This window comes from Nelusetta ayraudi, unplaced genomic scaffold (genome assembly GCF_046127955.1).
Source record: "Nelusetta ayraudi isolate G7.1 ecotype Tasmania unplaced genomic scaffold, CSIRO-AGI_Nayr_v1 ptg000058l, whole genome shotgun sequence".
In the NCBI taxonomy this organism is placed as follows: domain Eukaryota; kingdom Metazoa; phylum Chordata; class Actinopteri; order Tetraodontiformes; family Monacanthidae; genus Nelusetta; species Nelusetta ayraudi.
This window is the reverse complement of record NW_027466108.1, coordinates 1,229,418-1,250,574: the sequence shown is the minus strand read 5'-3', so window position 1 is coordinate 1,250,574 and position 21,157 is coordinate 1,229,418. Positions and strand designations below refer to the sequence as shown.

The window sequence follows — 21,157 nt, the reverse complement described above, 5'->3', positions numbered from 1 at the left end:
CAGAGAGCATATTCTATGGTTCAGAAACATAGACCATAGCCACTGAAAGTAAGTAATTTCTTTTTTTCTCTAAGGTTTTAGAATGACCAAGTTTTTTTTTTGACAAACTTCTCTTAACCAACTAGATGCTGATGGTGATGGTTAAGTCCATGTAAGATTTTCATCTCAGCCACACGCATGCAAATGCACACAGATAACACTATCCACACAATGTATTTTCTGATCATAATGAAACAGATAGTTAGTTAACTCTGAAAAAGTGCAGTAACTTTGCAGATAAGTTATTGTGCCAATTAAAGACCAATGCAAGTGAGACACATAATTTCAAAACATAGAGCTTTAGCAACATATACGCAATATATGACATTGATGACTTCCATTCAGAACAATAACAAAAGTGATGACAATGGGATGCGCGGTGAAAAAAGCATTTTGTAATTTCCTTAACTGAAAGCATAACACATTTTTTTTCAAACAGACGTCTGGCCTCAGCATTTGTAAAACAGGGTCAGTTAACGGAGTTCATTCAAACAAACAGTTTTGTCAGCATTCACTTGCTTTCTCTCAAAATGCTGCTGTATAATTTCCTTGATTTGCAATTACTTTACTATCCAGTAGGGGGCATGCACTCGCAATTGTGAAAACATACTAGAGAAATTTCTTCTACCCTTTCTGTTCTCGCTCATTTATTAATAACAGTTCATCTGCCGTTGCTGATAGGAGTCCGTGAAATAAATAGAAAACATTTCATTCATATTTTCAGAAGTCTCACATAACTTCTTTAATTCACTCTCAAATTCTGTACAGACAAGACAAGGTCATAGACTCAGTTTCTTTCTCTTCCTCTCTCTCTCTCTCTCTCTCTCTCTCTCTCTCTCTCTCTCTCTCTCTCTCTCTCTCTCTCTCTCACACACACACACACACACACACACACACACACACACACACACACACACACAGAAAGTAAGACAGCTTAATGCATATAGTTGTACTTTGGAAATCAACCATCCTGCATTCCATTTTAATGCCATAGATGATATGCATAGAAAAATCACAACTAACACAATAAAGCTTTCATTGACACCCAAAATCAACATTATATGCTAATTTCAAAGATATCTGCACTGTTGGTGAATTGTATATAAAAAGTGAGTATCTTATGTTCCAAAATGGTAATAACAAAAAGTTGCCCCATTCATTTTTACCATTTCACAGCAGCATTTTACAATGCTATGGAGGCAAAGTACCAGTTTAGGGTCCTGGATGCCTGCATAATTTTCTATCTTAAATTATAAAATCACCATAATTCAGAGACCATTATAACAACCTGATCTTTAAGGAGTCTGTGAAGGTCATGCATAGAAGTTCACATATATGTATCGATTACACTGTGGTTTCACTCTTCCACAAACCGCTCTTCATTCCAACGGAGACCTGGGATTGGTCGGTGCCACTCAACTCCTGCTCCAGCTCAAAGAGTGAGTTTTTGAGGGTCCCGTTTGGGGCAGCTGCCCCGGGCACTGTGGTTGTGACACTGTTCAAAGGGTAGGAGCAGCGCTTGCCGTCTTGCTCGGCGGCAGCTGCCACTTTCAAATTGTCCCTGCTGGCGCATCGTCTCTGAGCCCCGTGCATAGCTGCCCTGCTGGCCATGGAGGGCAGCAGCGGGAACGGCTTGCGGCTCCCGCTGCTGCCTGCGTCACTTCCCTCCGAGGGGCTGGTTGCCACCGACTCCCCGACGCGCTTGCCGTTGGCGAGCGGGCTTGCCTGGGCCTCCGAGAGGCTGTGGTGGACGCTGCCGTTCTCGCTCGTGGCCTGTTTGAAAACGGCATGGGACGCGTTCACGTGCTCGAAGCCGTTGGGCCCCAGTGCTCCGAGGCTGCCTCCGCCTCCAGCAGTCCTCAGAGCTTTGAGGCGGTAGTGACCCCTACCCTCACCCCGGTGGTGATACTGGCTGCTCCCCTGCTTAGTTCTGCTGCTCACTTTCCTCCTCTGCGAGTGCAACGGGGCTGCGGAATTCACAGCAGGCAGTTGGTTGTTGGTTGGCTTGGTGATGTTGTCCGTGCTGGTGCTGGTGTTGTTGCCGACGGGGGCGCGCACGGTGTGGTTCGAATTGTCTTGTGTCACCTGCAACAGGTTGGTCAGCTTACAGGGGCCCGGCGGCACGCTGCTGATGCCGCTTGGCGTGGAGGACGACCGAGCCGACGAGGAGTTGTGGGAGTCCCCCGGCGGGTGGCAGTTGATGAAGAGTTGCGACCCTTGCTCAGACGTCTGCACCCCGCTCCCAGTGGTGCAGGTGTGCGTGTACGTAGACATCTGATGAGAGCGGCGGTGGTAACCCGGGCAACACACCAGCCACGAGGCTTGAACGTCCTTGCGCCTGAAGCAGTGGTGCGCCACCAGAAAGGCCCCCAACACGATGGCGGCCATCCCGTAGAGGCAGCTGAACAACAGGCTGGGCTGCTCTGTCAGCCACACCGCCATGGCCCCACAACACCAGAGGACCACAAACATGAAGTGGGTGGCCACCAGCACCAAGAACTGGGTCTTCAGGGAGTACTGGTCGGGGGACGCGGGCGGGCTCATAGGTCCTACCGCTGAGTCTGTGGACAGGAGGCTGGTGCTTCCCGCCAGCGCAGGCTGACACTCAGTCACTGGGGACGACAGGGTAGTCCCGCTGCATTCTTTTGCTGCGTGGTGCCTCAGGCGAAACACGGTGCACAGGAAGTAGATCCAGGTCACCAGTACCGCGAGGCCAGCAGGGACAAAAAAAGACCCGAGACTGGGGCGCCACACCAGCCAGCAGCTGCAAAGAAGCAAGCGAGCAGTCAGAAGGGTTTGTGCAAAAACAAAGACACGACTGTTCTGCCACCATGTCAAAGAGAATTATCCACCTCAGCGTCAAACAATGTAACGCAAAGTCAAGGGACTAACACCTCAGGGGTGAAGAGGGATAGTACTCACTAAGGACTGTTGTCTCCATAGTTGTTGACATTGACGGCTGCTGTGATCCCACAAATGATGAGAGGAACTCCTCCCGCTATCAAATAGAACCTTAATGGGAAAAAAGAAGCGATAGTTCAGCATGGCGCTGCGGCATTGCGAATACACAACATCTGCACAATCCATAGGGTCTCCTGCTGTGACAGTGATGCTACATTGTGCATTGGCAGAGTCATTTTTGCTTTCATCCCCTCCAACCCCCAGGACAGCCATTATCTGAACTGAGCTGTCTGATCCTCCGCTCTTAGTGGGCAGTAGTGCTACAAGGGTCATCATGAGCCCCAGACTCTGTGATTTATTGTGTCATGAGTCACAATCCGTGTGGCTGAGTGGGCAACAAAGGGTCGGCGGGAGGGCCAGCGAGGTCAGCGTACGGTAGCGGCTTCGGGGGGGGGGGGGATAAAGGGAGAGATAGTGTATCCCACCCAATCCCCCTGCTCTGATTTATGATCCTCTGCCCCCATGATTTTAAGCATTCCTTCCCTCCCCCGCCCCGGATTCACACCGATGGCCTTTAACTTTTTCTTTCGCTCCTCTTCGTGTCACCCTCCACCGTGTCCTTATTAACAGAAGGACTTCAGTTGATGGGCACAATGGCCCACTTTGATGGCGCACAGCCTGGGTGGTCACGGCCACCACGGCTCCTACATCTGTCTTTGACGTGAACTCTCTGACACCAAACAACAGTCTTGCGCTGGCGGAAAAGCTGGTGAACGCGAGGTGGCGCCGCGCCTCGCCAACTGACCTGAGCATCGGTCGCTGAGTGGGTACGGCGGCAGGCTCCCCCTCCGGTTGCCGCGGCGTTCTCCACACGGCCTCCTTGTAGATGACCCTGGCGCTGACTCCGATCCACAGCAGGGTCGACAGCGAGGAGTAGTGCAGAGCGATGCCCACCTGTCGCACGTTACAGTCAGACCAAGCGGCAAATGCGCACACCACGGGACTCAATGCGAGAGCTGCATAAAGCTGAGCACTTACTGCTTGGCAAACCACTGGGTAGCTGGTCAGGCTTATGCCTCCCGCATAGATGGCTGTGGTCATGGCGATGTGGAAGCACATATTCAGTAACGTGTGCCAGCTTTTTCTTGATATGTGAATAGAGCTGAAAAACAAACAACGAGGAAGTGCATCAGTCTTAAATGCAATTACAGAATGACCATATATTTAGATATGTATGTGTTAATAGATATTAATACGTATATATGTATACTTATATTATATATAAATGTATATATATAATGTATATATATATATATATATTCATGCATGCTACTTAAGTCTGTTTTAGAAATACACACACACACACACATACATATATACATATATCTATATATAGATATATGTATATATATCTATATATAGATATATAAACAGACTCAAGTAGCGAATATTTATATATGTACTGTATATATATATATATATATATATATATATATATATATATATATATAAATATTATATATATATATATATTCACATATATAGATATACCTAAAACAGACTCAAGTAGCACATTATTTGTTGAGCTAAGCTGGAATCAATAGAATAGAGAACAAAGACTGAAGACAAAACTAATGCAAATACACTGAAGTACCTGTGGTGCAGTATATGCGTGATGATGATGGTGAAAAGGCAAAGGAGAAGCAATGCAGTGCAGACGTACACCACAGGGTGGAGCACCCTCACAGCGATGGGTGCAGCGTTTGGGAAGTCAGGTACTTCCTGCAGGGCAAGAGAGGAGACAAAGTGAGTGATTAATCAGACCCCTGATCACGCAATGACCATCGCTGTCGTGTTTTTAACCGACCTGAAGCACGGCATAGTTGCTGAGCATAGAACAGCGCAGTGTAGATGTGCTGCTGTCACTGTGGACCAGCTGGCAGCCCTCCTGGCTCCAGCCTCCCTGTTTCTCTGGCCCTCTCAGGCTCCACTGTGCTGCCACAGCATCAGTGCCAGGGGACAAGTGGCGCAGGGATACCCAGACTGGCTCTGAGCGGTTCCACATGCTGCAGCCATCTACCACAGAGAGGATGCAATTATTCATAAAAAGCCTTTATCATAGGAACATCAATTTTGTACAGAACTGTAAAATACCATCACATTAATAATAATGTTTTTTTTCTTTTTTTTTAGATTTGACTTTTTCTTTTAAAAAGTTTATAGGATTCTCAACATCCAACTTTGACTTTTAAGACTTCCTCTGTGAAATGTGAAAATCACAAGCGAAGTGAAGAAAACTTGTCAGTTACATAAAGCTGTCATCCATAATTTTTTTTTTTTTTTTTAAATCAGTGTGGTGTAACAGCAGTAAATCTGCAAAAATAACAGTTGCAACACACTGTTGAAAAATAATTTTAAAAAGCGCTTGATGATGTAAGAGAAAGCTACTGCTAGGAAAACAGAAAGGTCCCTTTATTGCTAAATGTAACTTTTTCCGTGCTGTTCATTTGCATTTTAAAAAAATGTTGCTGTTGCCAAATACATTACAGCAGCTGCTCACCGAGGCCGACGAACAGGACAGGCGTGTTGACGCTACGTCGGCGAGCGTGTTCCCCGGTGTTGCTTGAGTTCCCAGACAGAGGGAAAAAGCTGCCGGTTCTGTATGCAACAAACTGCAGCTTACAGTCCGCAGGAGTGTCAGGAGCAAACAGGGTGTCTGGAAGAGTCACTGAGGCCAAGGCCACGGAATTCTACCAGGGATGAAAAAAGCACATATTTAAATGTAAGACAAACATTAGCAAAGCCTCCAGGGCACACAAGACGATGCCTGTGTCTCACTTTGAGCGGGAAATTGTTGAGGGAAGTGTTGTGGGAGCCGGTGCTGCAGCGGAAACGTAGCTGCTGCTCATGGACGGACTCGGGCATCTCCATTCCTTGGCTGACCGTCGGCACGTCGCGGCGCTGATACACAGTGCACGTTATCCCGGTGAAATGTGATGTTCTGATCAAGTGGGCCTCCATCACAATGTTCCTGGACACCTGTGTGTATGACAAGCAACTTATCTTCTGTGCAGCATTTTCTTCATCTCATTTTCTCTCACTTTGCCACAGATTCCAGAGCCCAGCGCCAAACTAACTGCTTTTCTCGATTCGTCATGAAACTCACTGCAGGATTTTAAAATGTCAGAAAACAGGATTTATGGTCCCTACCATGGAAAAGTCCTGTGCGTGACTGTGAAGCTGAGGCCAGGCCAGCGTTTCCAGACTGTAGACGATGGAGCTGCATGCTCTCTTCTCTCTCTGGGCGAGAGCCAGGATCTGGTTTTCCACCTGCATCAGGTTACTCCCCATCTCAACCAACACCTCTGACAACTGGGACAAGTCAAAAAGCTGACGGTCAGACGACGAGTCATCACACAAACACACACACAACCGCTCAAAAGCTTGGGGTCACTGACTCATTGCTGCATTGATCTCGATTAGAACTAGTTTAATGAAACAATGATCTTGACATTCTTATGAGTACACGGAAATCAGTCAAGATGTGCTGAATAAGTCTGGGAACATTTTAGTGTTTAATGAAAACCGTTTCCAATGTCTAAATGATTAAAGAGTGTGCAAAGTTCTGCGGGAACACACTGAAAGTAGGCTGTTTTAAAGAGCCTGAAATATAAACCATGATGCTTTGTTTACTCTTTTGTGGTTTAGCACAAACAACTAAGTATGATTATGATACAAAGCTTTGTTTTAGAAATGTTTTCTTTTTTTTGTTGGCAATTTTAAAGCAAGGGCGACACGGTGGCACAGTGGTTAGCGCTGCCGCCTCACAGCAAGAAGGTCATGGGTTCGATTCCGAGCCTGGGACCTTACTGTGTGGAGTTTGCATGTTCTCCCTGTGTCTGCGTGGGTTCTCTCCGGGTTCTCCGGCTTCCTCCCACACTCCAAAAACATGCATATGAGGTCAATTGAACATTCTAAATTGTCCGAAGGCGTGCATGTGAGTGTGAATGGTTGTTTGTGTCTATGTGGCCCTGCGATGAACTGGCGACTTGTCCAGGGTGTCCCCCTGCCTTCGCCCTATGACAGCTGGGACAGGCTCCAGCAGACCCCCGTGACTCTGATCTCAGGAAGGAGCCGGTATAGAAAATGAATTCATTAATTCATTTTAAAGCATTCAATTTCCTTAGTTATATTCATTCTCTAAAATCATATTTAATTGAAGGCAACAACTGCCAAAGCCATTCCATATGTGTTCCTGACTGGTTATAGCTGGTTATAATGGAGTTCAATGCATTGATGAGTCAGTGAACCCAAACTTTTCAATGTTAGTGTACCTTCATCCCTTATTTTCTGTGAAGACAAAAAAACCTCTTACCTCATGCAGCTGCCTGACGTATTCCATAAACCTCTCCATCATCTGCGCCACATACAACACATCCACCGAGTCAGTGAAGCCTGCCGCCTCCAGGGTGTATGTGCGCACCTGGTGGGCCACGGTGACAGCATTGGACGCGTTGATGGGCCTCTGCAAGGCGAGGGCAAAAACGGGAAACCGCCGTGTCAATAAAGTTCATTTCCATGACGTGTGGTGTGAACTGAAGTCACTTTTTCCGACAGATCTGCTGACCAGGATGAAGGTATGCAGGCCACGGGTGATGCCGTTAGTGTAGTGGCATTCGGAATAGTCACCCTCTTGCCACTTTCCAGAGGGGTCGCAGTATCGAGAGGCCTTCTTCTGCTCAATGCCTCCCTCTACAGACAGAGAGGGGTAACGCAGCTGCAGGCAGTACTGATGAGAGGTGATGCCTGCAAGGGTTCTGGGCCACCTGCGGTGGGTCAAAACAGACAGACAGACGATCAGGATGCTGATGCCTGAACTTGTACTGTGACAGTTACGGTACCTGCAACTGACCTGAACTCTCCGCGGTTATTGACAACTTTTTCCTCTGGGCAGAAGGAGGCGCTGTTCTCCAGCACCACTATCTCAACGCTGCGCGACATGTTACCCCGCCCAGTGGAAACCACGCACTCCCACTCTCCTCTGGCCTCCACATGGACGTTGAATAGAATTAGTTCACTGGATGGAGCGTAAGGACAGTCATTGCGATTACTGCAATATTCTGCAACAGTGGAGGAACCTGCTGAAACATTCCCTTGGAAGATTTCTGGCGCAACTACCTGGTGATGAATGTGCAGTCGTGCAGCACGCTGCTCTCCAGCTGGACACCCATGTCCGGGTCTGAGGTCACCAGCTGACCGTTGTGACGCCAGTGTATGTCGGTCACCTTGTCCACCAGGGCGGCGGTGCAGTGGAAGGGCAGGCGGTCGCCTCTGAAGACCACTTGGCGTTGGGACGGCAGCAGGGACAGAGTGTGCAGCTCCAGGTGGCCATCTAAAGGGTGCAAAATCAGAAACAACTGTAACAACAACAACCAGTATTACTCCACTCCTTAAGAAAATATTTATACTTTATACAACTCATACTTTGACCTGCACTCCTTTTTTTCTCTACTTATTTTTTTGTTGCTTCTAGGATATTTAATTCCCCCGAGGACACTGTCTGAAAGGATCAATAAAGTTCTACCTGATCGCATCTGACGCTAATGTACATGGGCTACTGCTGAGCCGCCAGAATAGGTTCCCCACTGTTCTTCTGGTATCTGATTGCGACAATCACATACTAGCGCAATCCCGAGTGCACCGTCACCGTCTCCTGCCGCAAGCCAGAGTTCTCGGCAGCAAAGTGGCGAACCGCCTTGCTCGTGTGTCATTCTCGCCGCTGCTCTCACCGCAGCTCAGCTGGCCTTCCTTCAGTCCACGCAGCAGCTTTCCCTTCAGGCTCCTGGGGTAGGCGCACAACGTTTCGTCACCCAGCCGCGCCGAACTGCTCTGGAAAAAACCTGGCACCCAGCGTAGTCTGCAGTCACACGACAGGTAGTCCGAGTTGAAGTTTCTGCAACGAAAAAGAGAGAGTAAAGTCAAAGTGTGCAGGATGCAAACAGTCCCCTCCTCATTATGAGAATCTAATAAGTAAGCTAATCTATGAACTTGCAAACTCAAAACACATTTTCCTATATGTATATTTATAAAAACTTCATAATAACTATGTTTTGTGCATGTATTTTGTGGGAAGGGATGTGAGCTTCTTTTCTCTTGCATCAACTGGAAGGTTTGGCACTTTTGTTCACCAACCTGGACTTGAATATCATGTTGCTTTTTGTTCGTTCGGTTTGCTCACTGGCAGCTATGCGCATTAAAATCATTTCACCTTTTTCCAACCTAGTGTTTAAATCTTTTAAAACTGCAGATCAAACGTATAAGGAGTGATCCAAATGGAGTTTCACGTGCGCCAAGCACATCTAGGTGATTTGACTGCTTTTGGAACAGGCCTTTGACAACATGGAGCAGTAAAAGTCCACACAAAGTAATTGTACAGTTTTTAATAGTGTGACTGTACCGTAAGATTGAGCCATGTTTCAACCTATTTCACAACTGGGATACATTTAAACAGCTTTGGAGGATGATTAAATAGGCTAGTGAAAGTTTGTGGGTGTGCGCTTGACTTGTTAGATTTTATCCTGAATTACACATAATAAAAAAAAATCATCATTGTTTGAAACACTGTTTACTGCTCACAAAGAGGGTTATCTCACTCTCTTGGAAGACGACCAGTAAACCCTAGGTTGTTAATTTGATTAAGGTTGTTCATAACATTAAACAAAACCTCTGGAAAAGATTACTTGGCTTATAAAAGGTAAGCAATGGCAATTTGAAACACTTGCAATCCTTTTTTACGACGCATGGAAAATATGGAGTAATGCTAACCAAGGCTTTAACTGTTTTGCTCCCTTGGACTTCAATACTGGCAAACAGATAATGAAAGCAGGATATAAACAGAATGATAGAAAATACCTTATGAAACAAATCAAACTTTTATTTGTATGTTTTTGTCTTATTTTTCTTCCTAAAATTCTCACAAATGCACGTCAGCATGAGGAATACTCACACTAGCTTGAGGGATGGAAGCTCCTGAAACACTCCCGGTTCCAGAGTGGAAATGATGTTACCAGAGAGATTCCTGGTGCGTCAAAGAATGGAGAGATGAGTAAGTTACCACGATACCTCTTCTCGCAAGTGTGGCCCAGTCACTGCTCTGGCCAGATCACTTACAGTTTTGTGAGATTAGTCAATCCCAGGAACACGTCTGCAGTCAGGCAGCCAATGCGGTTGTTGGACAGGTCGCTGAAAGGGCGATAAGATAAATGAGAAAGTTGTTTTTGTGTCACAAAAGCTCAGCCTCCGTAACAGATGTCAACTCTTGATTTATCTGTGATATCTCGTCAAATTCTGTTCATTGGTTAAACAGAAGTGAAGTGCAACTACTAAGGGAACCCTAGTGAACATTTCACAGCATTTCAGCAAAATGTTAATAGCATCATTTTTCAAATAATTATGTTTTTATTTGACTGCATTTGCTTAATTGTAGTTTGTTTCTCAATGAACTGCAGATGTGTATTTTTAATTGAATAAAGTGTGTTCATTTGAGACATCGATATTTTAACACAAACACTTCCATATAAGGTCAGATGTAACAATGAGCCCGATTGATAATCAGTCCACTTCTTACCACCACCCCTCTACCAGTCAAAAGTTTGGACACACCCTTCTTTCATTCTCACAACTATTGACATTGCAGTTTCTCACTGAAGACATCAAAACTACATATGAACACGCGTGAAATTATGTAGGAAACAATAAAAGGGTAAAATAACCCAAACATGTTTTATATTTAAATTCTTCAAAATAGCCACCTTTCATAAAAAGCAATTAGAGTTATTTAACGTGTTTTTCTTTGCTGCACAATTACATCTATCATGCTCATATATTTGATGTCTTCAGTATCAATCTGCAGTGGAGAAAGTTGTAAAGATAACAAAAAAGGAGGTGTGGCCAAACTTTTGACTGGTAGTGTATATAATTCTATCTTTGCAGTGTAGCTCACTGATGATGACTTGAACAAATACTGTAAATGACTAGGGGACTATTTGTATAATGTACACTTTGACTCTCCTTCTCTTTCCTGTCCATTTTTCTTATGTGACAGATAAGAAAACATCACTGTGAGACTCTTCACTTTCCCTTATCTGGGCTCCATAGTAGTCCAGTGGGGGTTTATCACCAGTAGGGTAAAAAGCAGGGCCCCTGTTTTGCCGTCCACCTCTGAGTGTGATGTATAGCCACAGCCAGAGAGGGATCTGCTCTGTTGCACCTCTGACGCTACCCAGCAGAGAGCTGTCCGGAGCATGTGTTTATCTCCCCCTGTTTGTTTTGAGAAGCCCCAGACCTTGCAGGGAAAACACAAGTGGGGGGAGCGGGCGGGTGGAGGGAACGAGAGTCACGCGGAGCTCTGCGGACGACCAGTTCCGAGCCCACGGCCGCAACCGGACCCTTTCCTGTCCCAAAACGCAGTGAGCGAGCAGAGTGGCTGCTGACAGCTGCTCCGTCACGTCCAGTGACGTGCGAGGAGGCTCTGAGGTTTTGCACAGTGGTGCAGCGGGGCACCAAAGATTGAATCGCAGGGCCCCTGCGAGGTTTGGCAGAAAAACACTTGGCGTAGGAGGCCTTTATTGTCGCACTCACAGCAGGGGCTCAATATAACACATAACATCTGCCATGATGTGTCCAAACAGAATATGTTTAAGATAGATGTTGGGGCAAAAGTGAGCCTGTCTCTTTAAAACTACTGTGAGTTTTGCTCCCTCGTTGGTCTCATACCGAACAATTGAATTCAAACTTTCCGTGCTGCCTTTTTAATGACAGCTTGCTTCCCTCTGCCTCAACGGAAGGCGAGTAACATTAACGTCTACTTACAGTTTCCGAAGCTCGGACAGGCCCTGAAAGGCTCCGGGCAGGATGGTGCTGATTAAGTTGTGCTTCAGGTCCCTGGAAAAAAAAAGAAGAAAAAAAATCTACATTAGGGGAAAAAACGATGTAAAACGAACCATGTAGACTGGAAGGAGACCTCTTGGATCAGCTGGTGTTATAGAAACCATCGCCATGGAATCACTGCACACCACCAACTCTTTGCATCTTGCATTGTAGACTTTGAAATGATAATAATAAAGTGACAATAAAGTTCCCTGGTTTTAAAATCACATTATTTTCCTCTGTGGTAACATGTAGGTGGCGGCGGCGGCAGCGGCAGCGGCAGCTCAGCTTGGAGTAAAGAGTGCAAACAGGGGTAGAGTGCCAGTGTGGCTCTGTCCAAAAGCTGTCAAAATCCACCCAACAACCAATTCAAAGCCTGCTCAACAACACGTATCATTTTTGTCTAATCTGGACAAAAGCGTAAAAGATTACAGCGCGGCATTGTTGGTGGTATCCCAGCCAAGCCGTATCCATCCAGGACACGTTCCCCTGTGAAATGGTGAATCATAATTTTCACACTTTTTCTACAGTGTGTAAATTTCCAAGCTTTAGTGGAGTTAGCCGTCAGCAGTCTTTTTGTCTTCTTCTTCTTTTTTCAAAGCCTTTAGACTGGGCTCAGTTTAAACAAGCTGCTGGCAAGGCCCCAGGCTTACAGCGCAGATATCAGAGCAACTCTCTCATTAAAGTCTCTGCCAGAGTGCTAATAAGCACATTTGTCAAAACTATTAATTCCAGGTAAAAACATGCTGGAATTGCACCCACAAGTCGCCTTCGTCATTGAGACAAGGCCACATTATGTTTTACAAAAAAACAAAGTCGGACAGGAAAGGACAGTTTGAGTCCTGCAAACTGCACAGACAAAATAAGAATGTGGAATCTGAAACTGTTCGCAAGGGAGCCCGTGTGTGGGTTCTGTTTCCTCTTCCTCATTTTAAAGTACCGCTTGCACTTTTCTTCACCTCCTTCCTCCCCATTTCATATGTACCGCCATGTGTTTAACTCTTTAGCCAGATGCCACCGCTCCGTCAGCAGGCCGGGGTGACATTTTGAAAGTTTCTTATTGGCCTGGTGGGAATAGCAGGTTAGAAAGGGTCAGGAGATAGATGGCTCGGCGCTGGACACGACTGATGATGTGATCCGTGGCCTTTCGCCTGGAAAATACCCCCCTTGGACCAATCACAGAGGAGGATTTCCTTACCGGAGCTCAGGCTGTATGTTTCCCTACTTTTCGCTCTTTACCCAGGATGCCACTGTTGAAGGCCAGACCTTGGGGGAAATTTTATCTTCTTTTTCCACAAACATTATCTGTTTTCAGGCTTTCTTGACCATGCCACCTCACACTGAGCACGCCCTCGGGCATCTCCTAAACACCGTGACTGTCCTCTCTTCGACGGATGAGCTATTTTGATCAGAGCGGGGCGTGAGTGAAATCGTTTGAGAAAATGGCTTCCTGCAAAGAATTAGGTTGTGTGCTGCGGTCGGGGCCAGAGGCAAAAGATGAGGGGTTTGCTGCAGGTCCAATCTCTTGCTGAGCCATCACTCATATCTGGATTATAGATGGGACAGTTCATAATGATGGAGCAAAAGCTTTCTGGCCTTGTACCAAAGGTCTGAGGTCTGTTGTGTTTGCCTCAAAGGCAGACAGCCTTAGACGGCTCAGCCCTGCTCTTTGAATCTACGCCAGCTCGTCAGACAGAGCGCTCGGCAACAACTTCACGGCTTCTTTTGAAAAGGTGGAGATGATTCAACCTCTGCGATTCCCTGCAAATCTGCCATTCTACTACTCGGCTAGCGAAAGAGGAGTGTTTGTTTAACAGACTGGACGCATTCGTGTTGACACTCTGGAGTGTTTGCGGTAAACTGGGCTGCTCTGAATGTACATGTGTTTCTGTGTGTCAGTAGCTGTATAGGATTTGCGACCGTGGCGGGCGGGGGGGGGGGGGGTGGGGGGGGAGAACAATACTGCTGTTTCCAGTCTGTGTGTCCCGGGACTCATTAGCGCTGCGATGAAAGACGAGGCACTGCCCACTATTTCCTCCCTGAGATGTCTCACCCTCCCCTCCGTCCTTTTCACACTCACACATTTGAGGCGTAACACTGACCTGCATGTACTGCAAATGGACTAAGCTTGAACTTGGACTGGAATTGACACAATCTTATGATTTTGTGTGAACTCAAGTCAATATCTGCTTTGTTGGACATTTGGTTTACATACTTGGTAAAAGTCCCAGGAAATACTCATTTTCAGGTCTTTACTTTTTCCATTCCACACTATACTGGAGCAGCCACATACAACTGATTATGATGGCGGTGAGAAGAATCTAGCCATCTGTTTACAATCTCCATAAAAATGCCTTGTTTCCTGATACAACGGATGCTTTGTACCACCTTCCACACATTTGGAAGGTGGCACAAACAAAAAGGCAGCAGATGGTCTCACAGGGGTGGAGCCAACACCTGGCTAAGAGTGTTGTCACTGCTCAGGTATCAACGGCCTTTGAAACATAACAGAAAAATCCTTAACATTACCAATAGCAGAACAGCTTTGTTTTCCCTTTTCCTTCCGACAGAACAGCAAGCAAAAGATGTAAAGGGTGCGCTCTTCCATTTTTGCATAGTTCATTGACAGGAAGGTGGACACATATGACCATTTTTTTTTTTTAAATCAGTTTTTGCCAAATATGGGACCTTTCACACAATCTTGCAGTTAAAGTTTTCAGCATCGAGCTGCTACTTACTGTTACTTTAAATACGCACAAAACTGGTGACAACCATGGTGCAGATGGGTGTCAATCCTGACATGATAATGTTAAACTTCTTGTAATTACTTGCTTTGAAGGAAAGCAACCCAAACTGGTTTTCTCGCTAAGGCTTTGGGAAAAAAGGCTTGTCTAGAAAATCATTCAGTCAACAGGCGCTAGAAAATAATTTACGGCGAAAACACATTTTATGCAGCCTCTTGGTTAGAAAGGGGGATGCATTTAATTCAATTCTGTGGCCTGAAACAGTTTCATATGGACGTATGTTACAACTTCAAGGGGTTAAAGAAAAAACAGGGGGGGTGTTCGCCAAAACATTGCAGCTAACTTGTCATTAGTCAACATCTCTGGTCTGAGATGCTCAAATTTCGAATGAAACATTAGTTAGCCGTTGTTTTTTTCATTCAAGAGTCGTTCAGTTCACAAGCAGATTTAAACAAAGTGGAATTAACTATTTCACATAAAAAAAAAGCTCAGAGAACACTGAGACTACTTAGTTTAAAAAAAAACTTGTGATCAACGCCTCCCATCTCTCTTTTTTTTTTAACACTTGGAGAGTTCTTCACTAGCAAATATAATCTAAATTTCAGTGATATGACTGTCCAGCAACTATTATGTTTCAGTTAAGAGGAAACCATTGTGTAGTACAGGACACCAAATATTACCTTTATCACAGTACTTACACTGGACAAGAACAGCTTTCAAGCATGTGTAAGAGCACAGTTCCAGCCAGGCTATTGTTATTTACTGATTCAAACTGCACATTTTACCCACTGGAAATGAAATCAAAGAGCAAATCCGGGGCCTTGCTAAAAACCCTCTGCAAACTTAATATCGGCCACAAAGCCCGCAGCGACCAAATTGGCAAATCTTGTCGCGTCTTGCAAGTTATTGTTCTTTGTGATCTTTGCAAACGTGGCCTTGATGAGGTACGCGCCTCTAAAGCTGCGGTGCAGTCCCATCTTCTCGTTTTGGACTAAAGAGTAAAGCGTTTTCAGAGACGGCTTCATGATGCTCATGAGAGTGTCTGGTGCTCAGCGGTGCACTACTCCTGATACACTCTCTTATCACCCCACTGGGGAATGTCGAGGAGCGCGCCACAGTCAACAGGACTGGAAGCTGTAACCCCGCCGCAGCTCATCCTGCTCGTAGTCGTTGAACCTCTGCCGCCGCCCCCTCCCCCTCGCTGCCACCTCAGATACTCTGCCAACTTTACATCAAACTTGCAACTCAGGGCAACCTGTGGCCCCGGGAAGGCTTCGTACGGAGGTGGTGAGTGGCCGGCGTGCCCTTTGGAGCAGACAAGCGCCCTACCTGACAACAGCTTCACAGCTCAGAGGCCTTTACACTGACGACAAAAACTGTCACCGAGATACGGGATTGCACGTGGCGGTGAGAGAAGAAATGCTTTGCAGACCGGAGCTCGCCAAGTATTCGAACCTCTGTCGGTAAGGTTATAAATTACGACTCCAAAGAACACACACCTCCAGGAGACTGCTCTGCTTTGTCACCTTTGGAGGGTGTGCAGCTTTTATTCCTCTTCACCACATGTGGCCCGTGTGATTGGGCGACGACGGACTGGAGGTTACTTTTCAAGCCCAGGGGGGAACCATTGTACGCTGCCCCTGGGCCCAACACCGGCGCCTGCCATTAAGAATGTCTTTTTCATCCCCGCAAACTCCTTCTGATCAATGGGCCCGGTCCTCCGCCATTCTCAAGAGTCATTTCTCTGTGGTTATACGGGATGAGCACCTGGGCCCCCAAGCAGACTGGAGAGGAGCGACGTGCTTGTAAGGCAGCAAAAGGGTAATAATGAAGACGCGGTCTGTAAAGAGGTCCAGACATGGAGTGCTCTATTATCAGGAGCACAGCGGCAGGGGCTGGAGTGCTGTGCTGACATTGTTCAGGCCCTGAACCCGGAGGGAGCTGGGAACATGGCCGAAGCCAGGGAATTGCCATTCATTATCGGCAGACTGCAATCAAGAATTTCCTGTTGGAAGATTTTTCTTAATGAGAAGCCGTGACGCCCGCGAGAGCTTCGGTCTAATTGTGTTTATGTCTGATTAATCTCGCAGTTGCGCAGAGACAAACGCGGGGCCGATACGGACGGATTAAAAGCGGAAAAGAGCAACAGGGTAAAGCTGGTGCCGCCGCTCCTGTCAGAGGTCAGCGGAGCCCATTTTTGTGCCTCGTGTCATTTCCTGTCTGGCTGGCGTGTTGTGCAGAGGCCCCTCGCTCGTTTATTTTTACAGTTTCCTTTTTCTCCATTTTTTAACTGGCTCGCTTTCGCCCGTAGGGAGGGGCAGGTGAGTTAGGGGATTCAGCGTGGAGCAAAATTGTCCCTGTGCATGGCCCCGCAGACCCCACCTCCCTACTCCTCAGCACACTTGCTCACAATGGGGACTCTGTAACACAGGCCCCAAACCTACTCTCGCCTTCCCCCCAAAAACAGGAAACCAGGATCGGCCGAGCTCTTGTTTTTCTACTAATTTCCTGCTTTGCTGCCCCTTCCCCAGATTATTTTCTTTACTTTTTCTGGTTCCTCTCAGGTTGGAAATGCCTAATCGACTTTTTTTTTGTCACGTGGAGTCAAATTGCTTTAGAGCAGCCGCGAAGCAAAACAGCCACACTTTTCAACTATATATGTGATTAACTGATCCATTTGAATTCAAGGGCTGGAATTTCATCACTTGATACACACGGCCGTTTCTTCTCTACAGTTTCAACAAATGGGGCCCCGAACTCCAAATGGAACAGGAACCCAAAAGCATAACGTACGGGAATAGCAACACTTTTATTTCAAATCTAGGATTATATTACGATGATTATGTGTTTCTGCCCTCCGCTGCAAGAGCAGCCACGACAGGTTGTGCCAAAGCAAACTTCAACCACTCACTCCTACCCATTTCACTTTTGGCTTTTTCTGTGAGGACGGTGGCGGCGGCTTTGGCAGCTCAATTAACGTACACGATATCCCCCGCTGTTCACAGCAGTCAGCGACCATTATGGTTGATTTATTGTTGCCGTGGGACTAAAAGGAGATTATAACTCTGTCCGTCAGATTAATTGACAAAGCCAAACGGGGCTCGCGATGACAGCTTTTTGAAAGGAGAAAATGTGCCGAAATTTAATAGTTATTCCCACTGATGCTTCTTAATTGCCACAGTTTTATCCTGTCAAATTTAATCTAGAGGGTCCAAAAAGCCTCTCTGGACATTTTGTGCAACAGTCCACGAGAGACAATGGCGTGAAACAATGCGCTCTTAATAGCAGGGAAGGAAACAGGAACTAGCGCCTCTCATTTGAATTATCAATGAGAATGGAGGAGTTTCCAGCGGGTCGGCCGACTGTGGCGTGTCGAGGAGGAAGGGGAGGAACAGCGAGGGACGCACTGGGCTGGGGGAGTGGGGTGGCGCGAGGGGGGGGGGGGTGTACAAAAATAAAACAGAAAGGGGAACACAAACGGAAGTGGGGGGTTAGAGGGGGAGGGGCAAAGACCCAAGAAAGCTGGAGCGGCGCAGAGGGAAAGTGGCCCTTGAAACCGTATCGGGTTTTTTTAGCTAAACTGAGAGTTACTGACTTATAAAGTGTACGATTTGGTAATGGGCTTAACGGGGAGGTGGTGGTGCTGGTGCTGGTGGTGGTGGTGGGGCAGAGGGGTTCTCGGGGTGGTGGTGGGGGAGGGGGGGACTCGCTCGCTGTTTCAATAAACCCTCAGAGCCATGACTGAGCTAGTCTTGCAATGCAAACACACCCCATCCCTTCAGTTTATCTGAGAGACACATCTGGAGTCTATCAACTCCAGAAGCACCCCCCCCCCACACCCCCCACACCCCCACACCCCCACCCTCCTTCCCCCCGACCACCACCACCACCACCCCTCTCTCTGTTTCCACTCTCCGGCACACTTAACCCCTTCCTCGCCCACTCCACCCCTTCATGTCCCGCGCTCTCATTAGGCGACCGTCGCCCAACCGAAGGGACTCGCTGGCGTGTGCGGGCAGACCATGTTCTTCCTCTTCTCTCTCTCTCTCCCTCCCTCCTTCCCGAGCTCTATTCTGAGTGCAGAGCCGGTACAATGCCCTGGCCGGTCTAGACGGAGGGGCTCCTTGCCATGTCTGTCTTCGCACGCTGCCCACCTCTGCTTTGTTCCCGCTCCCTGCAGCCATTCGCCCGGCTCGTGTGGAAATAACGATATAATCTCCCACTGTAACGCAAACAACCTCGGCTTTATTTAAGGCAATCTGCGGGAGCTCGCTCCCCTCCGTTCCATCCCTCCGTCTTCCTCTCACTCCCCCACTCCCCCAGCCGCCGCCGCCACCGCACCATCTTTAGCCATTGCGGCTCCACTTCCCACTGCCTTCAGACGCTAAAGTTGTTTGAGTTGGACTCCTTCCCTTGCTGCTCAAATTTTTTTTTTCCTGCGCGCCGCTCAGGGCAATGACTGACTTGCCTGTCTGGACCCTTTTTTTTTTGTAAGGCAAGATATTATCAGGTCAGAGAGTAATGAATTGGCCTGAGCATGCTTAACTTGTAATGCGATAACAGTGCGTGCATTCGATCATGCAGACATTTTCCTAAACATATGCAACATCTGCAGCTTCTCATGCAGCGTGCTGGTCACAGGTTTCTGGGGCAAACTTCCCCTGAATTCTGTTGGTCCAGCAACATAAATCACCAGCCCCTTTCTTGTTTCCTGCTTGTTTCCATGAGTCAACAGGAAGTTCTGGAAAATTTTTTGCAATGCGGTGCAAAAACGAAAGAGAAAAATGGAGGGTACAGGCTTGTCAGGTACTATTGGAGATATTTTCAGACTCCCGCGACAAAGTTCGCCCCGCTGCCAACACGTTCAGTCCCTAAATAGTTCCAACCGCAAGCCGCGCTCCTGCCTTTCAGACCTGTCCACTGTAAGCACCCTGCTGCTCCGTCATCCATCATCATCACTGCCCTCTGCTCTCTCTCTCTCTCTCCCTGTAGGGCGAACAGACCTGGTAATGAGGGCCCCTTGTGCCCTGCCTGTCCCGTGTCCCATGGTGCAGTGGGGCCCAGTTGGACAAGAGCCAGACCTGCCTCGGCCCACTTTGCTCATTATTCTCATTACCTCGCCTCAAATCAGCGCAGGACAGGCTGCTGGGAGCTGTCCGCAACTCATAAAGGTCCCGGCTCGTTAGAGGGGCTGCCAGCATCAGCTCTCATCAAAAAGTTTGAACGCAGAGGCGGACGTGCTGAACAAGGGACACACGCACAGGATTGAAGGCTCCTGGCGGCGTCCTACGGCGTGACTCCTCTAGCACGTTGCAAGAGCCATTACAGAAGCCAGGTACAAGTGAGCTGGTGTTCCTTCCTGAATTCTGGAGCAGGGAAAAAAAAGATGTATTCCAAGATCTAAATGTAGCCTTTGGATGGTAAACCTATTTAAAAGAGCAACGAAAACACAGTAGTCCAGTGAGAGGGCAAAAACAAACAAGGCAAAATTGCTCCTCTGCACTTGGGTGGCTTGGCAAGTTATGAACGCAGAAGCGGCTTTGAGGAGGTTTGTCCCAATGAAAGGGCTAACTGTGTGGATTGCTGACTGGCCAGAGTGTGGAGGAGGGTGGCCTGGCCTGGAGCAGCACTCTGCAGCGAACAACAGCGAGATCTGACTGCTTCCCACTCTGAATAGGCGGCTGGTGTGAGCGCGGGTTTTGCTGAAAGTCACCAGACCCTTTTTTTTTGAAGGGGGGGGGGGGGGGATTGGGAGAAGAGCAGCTTCCCTTACTAGGAAACACAGCAGAAGGGGAACCAAGAGTGTGTGTGTGTGTGTGTGTGTGTGTGTGTGTGTTTGTCTGCAGTGAGGGAGGAGGCTGTTTATCCTCATCACGTAGGGGAAGGGATGCACTGTAAGTCCCTGATGTGTGTTTATTCAGTCCTAGCGGGCCAGCCTGTGATTACAGCAGCATGCAAAATGAGGAACTACTCGCTACTACACCAAATGACGGGTGTGAGGGACAAACAAAACACTGACCTCGAAGGCTCACCCCCGCCGCAAAAAAAACCCAACAAAAGCTAGACACAAACAGGCTGACGATGGAATCGCTCTTTTTTCAACCCCTCACGAAAAACCTTCCATCACCACGCCGGTGCCGCTTTTCACATCAGACCGCAATTTCATCCATGAGCTCAGTGGTAATTATAAGCCGTGCGGCGCTCAATTAAAGGCCGAAGACGTCAGAGTGAGTGAGCAGACCTCCACCGCTGTGTGTCAGCGAGCCAGTGGAGGTTGAGGCAGAGGAGTGAAATGAGGCCTGCATGATTTATGTTGCGTCCCCCTCGCACCAGCGCCCACAGCGCCGGCCTCCTCCTCAGTGGAACATAGGTAACGTGAGTGTCTCCCCGTCCCGTGTGTCCTTCTCCCAGGTTGTTTCAGTTATTATGATCCTACAGAGGTCCACCCAATCCCACCCGCTAGTTTTATCACAAGCCTTGCATAGCGGGCGAGCTCAGGTTTCCCTTAGAGCAATATAGGGCACATTCTTCACATTTACAAAAAA

At 47.5% G+C, this 21,157-nt stretch overlaps 1 protein-coding gene across 2 annotated transcripts in view; it reads right to left on the bottom strand.

Annotated features, from left to right (window-relative positions):
• Nucleotides 1–321: 321 nt before the first annotated feature.
• The window catches only part of adgra2 (adhesion G protein-coupled receptor A2), a 40,891-nt gene continuing 20,055 nt past the window's right edge, over nucleotides 322–21,157 (bottom strand). For both annotated transcript variants that reach the window (XM_076038944.1, XM_076038945.1), the window contains 17 exons: nucleotides 11,812–11,883; nucleotides 10,111–10,182; nucleotides 9,947–10,018; nucleotides 8,730–8,893; nucleotides 8,119–8,332; nucleotides 7,853–8,017; nucleotides 7,568–7,766; nucleotides 7,316–7,465; nucleotides 6,151–6,312; nucleotides 5,779–5,979; nucleotides 5,501–5,690; nucleotides 4,808–5,016; nucleotides 4,595–4,722; nucleotides 3,979–4,102; nucleotides 3,746–3,894; nucleotides 2,962–3,051; nucleotides 322–2,803 (listed from right to left, as the gene is read on the bottom strand). In XM_076038944.1, the coding sequence (XP_075895059.1) occupies nucleotides 1,384–2,803; nucleotides 2,962–3,051; nucleotides 3,746–3,894; nucleotides 3,979–4,102; nucleotides 4,595–4,722; nucleotides 4,808–5,016; nucleotides 5,501–5,690; nucleotides 5,779–5,979; nucleotides 6,151–6,312; nucleotides 7,316–7,465; nucleotides 7,568–7,766; nucleotides 7,853–8,017; nucleotides 8,119–8,332; nucleotides 8,730–8,893; nucleotides 9,947–10,018; nucleotides 10,111–10,182; nucleotides 11,812–11,883 (3,781 nt within the window). In that variant the 3' untranslated portion in view covers nucleotides 322–1,383. The remainder of the gene's footprint in view (nucleotides 2,804–2,961; nucleotides 3,052–3,745; nucleotides 3,895–3,978; nucleotides 4,103–4,594; nucleotides 4,723–4,807; nucleotides 5,017–5,500; nucleotides 5,691–5,778; nucleotides 5,980–6,150; nucleotides 6,313–7,315; nucleotides 7,466–7,567; nucleotides 7,767–7,852; nucleotides 8,018–8,118; nucleotides 8,333–8,729; nucleotides 8,894–9,946; nucleotides 10,019–10,110; nucleotides 10,183–11,811; nucleotides 11,884–21,157) is intronic.